General features: G+C 36.4%; 1 protein-coding gene across 1 annotated transcript in view; it reads right to left on the bottom strand.

Moving 5' to 3' along the window:
- The window catches only part of ROCK1 (Rho associated coiled-coil containing protein kinase 1), a 127,575-nt gene that overhangs the window by 9,225 nt on the left and 109,131 nt on the right, over window positions 1-9,219 (bottom strand). Inside the window, exons 21-23 of the mRNA XM_081802543.1 lie at window positions 8,129-8,174; window positions 6,597-6,785; window positions 5,350-5,509 (exon numbers count right to left, since the gene is read on the bottom strand). Of these exons, the coding sequence (XP_081658669.1) occupies window positions 5,350-5,509; window positions 6,597-6,785; window positions 8,129-8,174 (395 nt within the window). The remainder of the gene's footprint in view (window positions 1-5,349; window positions 5,510-6,596; window positions 6,786-8,128; window positions 8,175-9,219) is intronic.

Raw genomic sequence — 9,219 nt, 5'->3', positions numbered from 1 at the left:
GAAAGTAAACGGACTTGCTCAAGGGTATACTCTATCAGTAACTGTCAAAACTGTAGAGTTTACCCTAGTAGGCTAATTTCTGAGCTTGTGTTCCTAGAACACAATGCTACTCTGTCCTTTAACTAAAAAGCTTTGCAGTTAATTGAATCAGAAGTAATATTCTTTTTGTTCCAACTTCTTCCATGCACCAAATGTCCTTTGCTTTTGGTATTCCCCTTCATCTAAATTGTAGTTGTTAAGGTGGAGAAAATAATGAGAAACCTGAGCTCAAAACGATCCTTCTCTTCTCCCAATTTTTTTCTTGGTTGCTGTTATTTAGTTTAGCAATAATTATTTTGTCTCCTTAGGTAGTTCCTTGGTAAGTTCTGTAAGATCAGGGACCATATCATAACTCTATTTTTATATACCCCAAGACATCTGACACACAAGAGTAGGTAGGTACTTGACAAATATTTGTTGATTATTTTGCAATTTTTTTTTTCCTGAATTAGCCAGTCGTCCTCTGTAAATAATGGTTATAATTTAAAAACCAAAGGGCAGTTTCATAATAAATAACATGCAGAAGGTTGCTAATCACTCACAAATATTCTATCTTACAAAAGCAACAAGTTATTGCTAGGAAAATTTCCCTTCAGTGTGCCCCAAATTGCAGCTCTTACTCCTCGTAAGTCTATTTAATACAAGTAACTCCTCACAAAAAAGATGTGAACGCTACTGAAATCTTGACATTTATATAAAATTGTGTATGCCAAAATACCCCCAATCCCCCAGTTATTTCTCTATGAGAATGCCAAAATTATTTATGCTTTATGGCTCTAGGTTTGGATTAACCTGCCAGTGTTTTCTTTAATATATTTTCAATGGATTGTTGTAGGTTATGACTTTGTCATTTCAGTGTTCCTACAAAAATTTTGCATGTTAAAGGCATTTTATGAATCCAAATAAGCCCAATTTTATATTTGCTCTCATTTAAATTAAATGAAGAAATTTGGAACTTGAAAAAAGGTGCTCAGGATATGTGAAGGTTTTCGCCAATTTAAAACACTGGTGTTACAGGAGAGAATTTTAGTTTTTCCTGGTAAATTCCCTTCAGAGAAACAGATGAACTAAGCTTAGGGATAAATTAAAAAATACATACTAGCTTCTCTTCTATTTCCTTTACTTACTCCTGTCTTAGATATAAGAAAACATACTGTTTTTTTAATATATATATAAACCTCCTTTAAAACCATGACACTTGTGACCTATGTGGCAATCTGAAAGTATAATGTTTTAAAGTCTATCTTCTACATCACAAACACAGGAATCAGCTTCTCCTGATAAATGTTGAGGACTTCTAACTCCAGATTATCATCAATAATATGCTACGAAAGTACAAAGTACAAAGCAACTTGGCTCCAGGTTTTATGTGTTTGTAGAGCAATTTTAACTTACCAAAAAAATTTAGATATGTATTATTGCAATATCAACACTTGATTCCTTTACCCAAATAAGAGACAAAGAGGCTAACTATATATAAATCTATATCCAATATAGCCAGTTTAAACATCAAAGCTAACTGCTGAAGGCTACCAAAGTTTACCTGGATAAACACATACTGCTTAAGAACCAGAACTAAGGAACCATCCTAAAATATTTTAATTATATTCAGAAGTGATATAAAAAATGAAATTAATTAATGCTCAAGAATTCAGATGCATTATCTCCAAACCACTGATTAGATCTGGGCAAGTCAGAAGCTCTCATATACTCAAAAACTTGGAAACACACAAAGAAATCCATTATTTACAGGTTTAAATTACATAGACTGAGATAAAGCTAGATGCAAAGAGAATAATGCAGATAATCCATAAGAGATAATGAATATTAATAGAGTGTTGATATCAAGTGTTTTTCCTAGTGCTTCATCTACTTTTACATTCTTTTTTTTAAAATTATGTTATGTTAGTCACCATACAGTACATCATTAGTTTTTGATGTAGTGTTCCATGATTCATTGTTTGTATATAACACCCTGTGCTTTTATATTCTTTTCAGATTATTAGGTCAATGGTTCCAAAAGAAGTAAAGAGAAAGAACAAGGGAGGAGAGGCAGCTATCATGTTAGTCTTTTTGTCGAGGCAATAGGCTAATCTTAACCCAAGTGTAACCTTTATATTTATAGTGTGCTGAGATACAACCTGCTACAGAACCAAAAGGAGGACAAAGACATAAAAGAATTAGGAGAATAAAAGTGATTTTAAGAACTTCAAAGGATTGTGCAACAGATAATTTTTTTCTAAGTTTTTTAGAATTGGGAAACTTGAGATTTTTTTTTTTTTTTTAAAGATTTTTATTTATTTATTTGACAGAGAGAGAGAGCACAAGTAGGCAGAGTGGCAGGCAGATGGAGAGGGAGAAAAAGGCTCTCCGCCGAGCAGGGAGCAGGATGCGGGGCTCAATCCCAAGACCCCAGGATCATGACCTGAGCCGAAGGCAGCCGCTTAACGGACTGAGCCACCCAGGCACCCCAAATTAAGAGATTTCATCTAGTTAAGGACAAGATGCCCATTAAGAAGGTTATAGAGGCTTAGCTCTAGATATACATGATAATTAAATGAGAATCTTTATATTGAATGATGAAATCTATAACTAAGTCATTACAGACAGGGAGCACAAGCAGGGGGAACAGCAGGCTGAAGGAGAGGGAGAAGCAGGCTCTCTGCTGAGCAGAGAGCCCGACATGGGGCTAGATCCCAGGACTCTGGGATCATGACCTAAGCCGAAGGCAGATGCTTAACCGACTGAGCCACCCACATGCCCCAATCCACCCAACTTCTTGAGGGAAGAAAAAAAAAAAAATCTCAGAACGCCTGGGTGGCTTAGCTGGTTAAGTATCCAACTCTTGGTTTCAGCTCAGGTCATGATCTTAGGGTCCTGGGACTGAGCCCCACCTCGGTCTCCCTCTCTCTCTGCCCTTCCCCCTGCTCTCTACCTGCATGTGCACTCATGCTCTCTCTAAAATAAATAAATAAATCTTAAAAAAAAAAATCTCACTGGGCTAAAATTATGATCCATATTTCAAAAGGCCTTTCACTGTTGAATAAATGTATTCCATTCAAAGTTCTCCCTTTTCAGCCTGTATTTTAATTTTCTAAACTAAGTAAAATTAATCATTAGTCATTATCTTCAAAAACTTTAGATACTTGAATCATATGTAACTCTCTTAAATTAAGAGCGACTATCAGAATTCTTTAACAGTTCTTCCCAGATATGACTGCAAAACCTTAACTTTATCTGCCAATGCCCATTTTTAAGTATCTAGTAAATGGTAGATTTAGTACAGATTTTCAATTTACTAGCAAAACATCTGACACAAAAAGGGGTTAAAAAAAAACACTGATAAAGATTATCCAGTACTTTCTACATACAGTATGAAAGTTAGCACTACAGAGATCTTTGTATGTGAAGTTTTAAGACTAAGAGCACAGTAATAAGAGAAAGGGATACCTGACTGGTCTCCTTTTATAGCAATGAAGAACGGCCACCAGTATTATTTTAGAGTAAGAATTCCTTTACTAAATAACTCAAGAAATAGCTTGGGGTTAAATGTTCATAGCAGCAATGTCCACAATAGCCAAACTGTGGAAAGAGCCAAGATGCCCTTCAACAGATGAATGGATAAAGAAGATGTGGTCCATATATACAATGGAATATTACTCAGCCATCAGAAAGGATGAATACCCAACTTTTACATTAACACAGATGGGACTGGAGGACATTATGCTAAGTGAAATAAGTCAAGCAGAGAAAGTCAATTATCATATGGTTTCACTTATTTGTAGAACATAAGGAATAGCATGGAGGACATCAGGAGAAGGAAGGGAAAAATGAAGGGGGGAAATCGGAGGGAGAGATGAACCATGAGAAACTATGGATTCTGAGAAACAAACTGAGGGTTTTAGAGGGGAGGGGGGTAGGTGGATGGGTTAGCCCAGTGATGGGTATTAAGGAGGGCACGCACTGCATGGAACACTGGGTGTTATATGAAAACAATGAATCGTGGATCACTACATCAAAAACTAATGATGACTAACATTATGGTGTTATGTCACCATGGTATGGTGACTAACATAATAAAATAAAAAAAGAAAGAAATAGCTTGCGGTTAACGAAGAGGGGCTCTAAGCTACAATTTCAGTTCAACAATTTAAAGAATGTAGCCAAACACCCCTAAAAGTCATACTCTGATGATTAAATCTAACTTTTGAAAGATTTTCAAACAACAGCTGAAGCAAGAGGTTCTTGTTAAATCCAAAGTGATCCTCTGATAAAGGACATGCACCTACAAGATTCTCAAGAGGCAGGAGGTTTCAGAGAACCAATAATGGGAAAACAGAAGGAACTCCTTGACCATTGTAATAAGAAATTTTACTTCCTGCTCTTCTCAGATATCTGATTTGGGGCTAGCAAAGACACAAAAGAAGGAGGGCAGGGATTATATGGTATACAAGTAAGAGTTAAATCTAACACATTATTCAGGAAATACACAAATAAAATCGACTTTCAAGTTTATGGCCATGTGAACAAAACTTCCAAAACCTTGAACGAAGGATATATAGTATGTCAAATGTGTGTGTGTGTGTATAAATATTTATAACCTATTCATTCCCAAACTGAACTTATGTGTACTGCTTACCTCTGTTAAAAAGATATAAATGTACTATAACTTATACTACAATAAACCCAAGAATGGGTATTTATTTTTTAATTTATTCTCTACTGGAAAAAAAAGACATAGAAAAAAAGTCTGAAATCCTACATACTCACTTTTGCCTTTAATCGACTCTGCCCCCTCACTGCATCTCTCAATCCTTTTTATCTATGTCTCTAAATTTGAAACTTAAAGTCTAACCAAAGTTTATCACTACTACATTAGAAAGGTCTCTATATAGGCTGCTGTGGTTCTGATTATTAAGCATAGTTCTTAGTTTCTGCACAAAAAAGACATAAAAACAAAAACATAAACATTAAAGAGCTGCTACTCATGAAAACATGTAACTTTCTTTAAATAGTGAAAGGTGTAAGCAGCAGCTTCGACTTTCACCATGGAGTTAGGTGTTTATAGATTCATAAAGTTCTTCAGATTTCTATTCAGGTACAGCCTCTCAGATTTATTTTAATAGCCTAAGATTTCTTTTGACTGCTTTTATTCTGTAAAATGCAAACATAATCAGACTTTGGCTATCAGAAACAAATTTCTTAAGGATCCATGGAAAAAAATGACAAAGGGTAGAAAGCTAAATGAAAGAAACATACATTAATTTCCATGACATTTAAGCAAACCTGAATGAATAGAAATATTCTTACCTGGAAGGTTACCATCAGTTTCATCAGCACTAGGAAAACTAGCAACACTTGTAGAATCCGAAAGGTCCAAAAGTTTAGCACGCAATTGCTCAATATCACTCTCTTTGCTAGCCAATTGCATCTGAAGTTCATTCCTATGTGTACATTCTTCTACCAATTGCTATTTTTGAAAAATACCAAGATAATACAAAAAAATCAGTATCAAATTTCCAACATTAAGAAACTGAGAATGGAACTATAAATGATAAAGAATCTAAAGTTGCTCTTACTAAAAAATTACTGTAAACTTCATGAGTGCTCACAACTACAGATTTTGATACAATTGTAAAAATGCAAGTTCTCTTCCTCAGTAATACATTGCTTGGGTAAACTCCTTTTCTCCCTGCTTTAAACAACTATTTTGTTTTTATTTTTTAAATACAAAGCAGCTGGGGCACCCGGGTAGCTCAGTTGGTTAAGCATCCAACTCTTGATTTCGGCTCAGGTCATGATCTCAGGGTCATGAGTTCAAGCCCGCATCAGGCTCTGTGCTGGGCATGGAGCCTGCTTAAGATTCTCTCTCTCTCCCTCTTCCTCTGCTGGGCCCACCTCCCTCTCTCAAAATAAATAAATAAATATAAAGCATCAAAAAACAAACACCAAACACCTGTTAAAACAATAGGAAATGCTTTTATGGCTCCAAATGAAATAGTTTAAAAGGTACAGAAAGCTTCTCAGGATGGTAAAAGCACAAATGATTGTCAGCGCTTGTATCCAAGTCAGTCTAGGTCCAGAGACTATGTTCTCAATTTTGTGCTATTAACAACCCAGGAAATATCAAAAAATTAAGTTTGATATTTTGATTTCTGAAAAGTGAGTCCTGGTTAGAGAAAACAAAAAATCTACAATACTTCAAATCCTCTATCTCAACTACACTTAATATTATCCTAGTCATATCTCTCTTTCAGTCTAAAGCCAAAGAGGCAAACCCTTGGTTGTTTCTCTCAAAGCAGCATCTAATCAAGTAAATGCTAATGGGTAAAAATTACTCAAATTACCATGGTTAATAGGCAACAGAGTATCCTTCTAGTTTTTCAAGATCATGGTTCATATTAGAGTAATAATGATCAAACTGTGGAGACTACAAACCTGAATATGCATTTTTATACTAAAAAAACTAGATAAGATCAATAGATAATAGGTATAAATAGCAATGTCAAATTAAGAAAATAATCCTACACACACACACACACACACACAAACCTTACCGCTTGCATGTCATTCAGTTCCTTCTGATGTTTCACTACCGTCTGGTTGAATTTCTCTCTTTCTTGGTTGAGTTCCAGTTGCAGCTTTCGATTTTCCTTTTCCTTCTTTCTCAAATCCTGTGTATTAGCTTTCTTTCTATCAATTTTAAAATCTTTCCGATTCATTATTTCTGCCAACTTGTTAACAGCCTATTAAAATATTAAAGTATTATTAATAAAGATCTATATTGTAGGGCCGCCTGAGTGGCTCAGATGGTTAAGCATCTGCCTTCGGCTCAGGTCATGATCCCAGGGTCCTGGGATCGAGTCCCGCATTGGGCTCCTTGCTCAGCGGGGAGCCTGCTTCTCCCTCTCCTCCTGCTCCCCTGCTTGTGGCTCTCTTGCTGTGTCTCTCTGTCAAATAAATAAATAAAATCTTAAAAAAAAAAAAATCTATATTGTAGCCATCTAATTTAAATCTCCACTAAAATGTATTTTTTTTTCCTTCAAAATCAGGAAGCAGGACTCCGTGTGTGAAAATACAAACCTAATGAAGGTTGAGACATGGTAACTGGTAGCACGAGTAACTATTATTGTTTTATCTCATTCAAATGTAAGAACCAAATAGGCCTGCAAAAATCCATTTATCATTCAACAATTATTTAGCACTTATTATATTGTATGTAGGCACTTTGGCACTAGATATAAAAATAGAATATACAGGGGCGCCTGGATGGCACAGTTGGTTGGGACTCTGACTCTTGGTTTTGGCTCAGGTTGTGATTTCAGGGTCATGGGATAGAGCTCATGTTGAGGCTCTGTGTTCAGTGTGGAGTCTGCTCGGGATTCTCTCTCCCTCTGCCCCTCCCGCTCATGCTCTCTCAAATAAATAAATGTATCTTTAAAAAAAAAATAGAATATACAGTTATGCCCCAAAGGAATCCTAGTCTGGTGGAGGAGCCAGACAAGCAAGCATTATAGTATAGTGTGGTGAGTAAAAAGAAAAGAGGCAAGAAAGGATGCTAACTAAGACTTGGGAGGTCAGAGACGGCTTCCTGGTGTACTTGCATGTGTGTCCACATGTGTTTCTTAAAAAGACAAACAGGAGTTGGATAAGCAAAGAAGAAACAGGATTAAAGAGGGGAGTCATGGACAGCCAAGAATGGCATTACAGTCAGATGAAACAATACACAGGCAATAAGGCACAAGATAATTCTTTTCCTTTGGACAAGTAGAAAAGCAAGCAGACAGGGTACCAGACTAGGCCATACTGAGGCCCTTTCGAATGTGAGAGGGAACATATGTGTTAGGTGAGGCTAACCCCTTTTGCCAGAGGAAAGAATATATTCAAAATGAGACAGAAGTGTTAAAAGCATGTGAAATTAAGCTACATAAACTAGAACATAAGTCATGGTATTTTCTGCGATGTTAAAAAAAACCAAAGATTTTTTCCATTAAAATAGAAAAAAGCCTGAGCTACTATCATTTCCATGAAGATGTGATCCTATCTAGGAGGAGGAGCCCATAAATTTTTTAATGCAGTAAAAACTTACTTCATTGAACTCATAATGCGTATTTGTTTTTTTTCTTATAGTAAATCTAACATATTTATTACAAGAAAAATCAAATACAGAAATATATTATGAAGAAAGTGAAAAAAGCCCTTGTAGTATCACCCATCAAAGAGCACCTCTGCTAAAATCTCTTCTTTCAATCTGCTCGGTGTATATCCTTCTAAACTTTTCCCTAGGTATATAAGCTGATTACAAATATATTTAAATTTAGGGGCACTTGGGTGGCTCAGTCGTTAAGCGTCTGCCTTCGGCTCAGGTCATGATCCCAGGGTCCTGGGATCGAGCCCCGCATCGGGCTCCCTGCTCGGTGGGAAGACTGCTTCTCCCTCTCCCACTCCCCCTGCTTGTGTTCCTTCTCTCGCTGTCTCTCTCTGTGAAATAAATAAATAAAATCTTAAAAAAAACAACAAAAAAATATATTTAAATTTAAAAACAGAATCATGCTGTATATTCTATGCTGCGCCTTGTTTTTTAAATTTGATATAATATCATATATCATGGGAAATATTTCCCCATGTCATTATGTATATATCTATTTACTTTTTTAAAAAAAATTTATTTGACAGAGAGAGAGAAGCAGAGGTAGCTGAAGAGGGAGAGAGAGAGGCAGGCTCTCCACTGAGCACAGAGCCTGACGTGGGACTTCATCCCAGGACCCTGGGATCATGATCCGAGACGAAGGCAGACGCTTAACCGACTGAGCCACCCAGGTGCCCCTACTTCATTTATTTATTTATTTTTTATTATTATGTTAATCACCATACATTACATCATTAGTTTTTGAGTAGTGTTCCATGATTCATTGTTTGCGTATAACACCCAGTGCTCCATATAGTACTGCCCTCTTCAAACCCATCACCAGGCTAACCCATCCCCCCACTACCCTCCCTCCTAGAACCCCCAGTTTGTTTCTCAGAGTTCATAGTCTCTCAAGGGTCGTCTCCCCCTCTGATTTCCCCCCTTCATTCTTCCCTTCCTGCGATCTTTTTTTTTTTTAACATATAATGTATTATTTGTTTCAGAGGTACAGGTCTGTGCTTCAACAGTCTTACACAATTCACAGCGCTCAC

Source organism: Leptonychotes weddellii, chromosome 13 (assembly GCF_054177405.1).
Source record: "Leptonychotes weddellii isolate Sample4059 chromosome 13, ASM5417740v2, whole genome shotgun sequence".
NCBI classification, from domain to species: Eukaryota; Metazoa; Chordata; class Mammalia; order Carnivora; family Phocidae; genus Leptonychotes; species Leptonychotes weddellii.
This window is presented reverse-complemented; position numbering and strand designations above follow the sequence as displayed.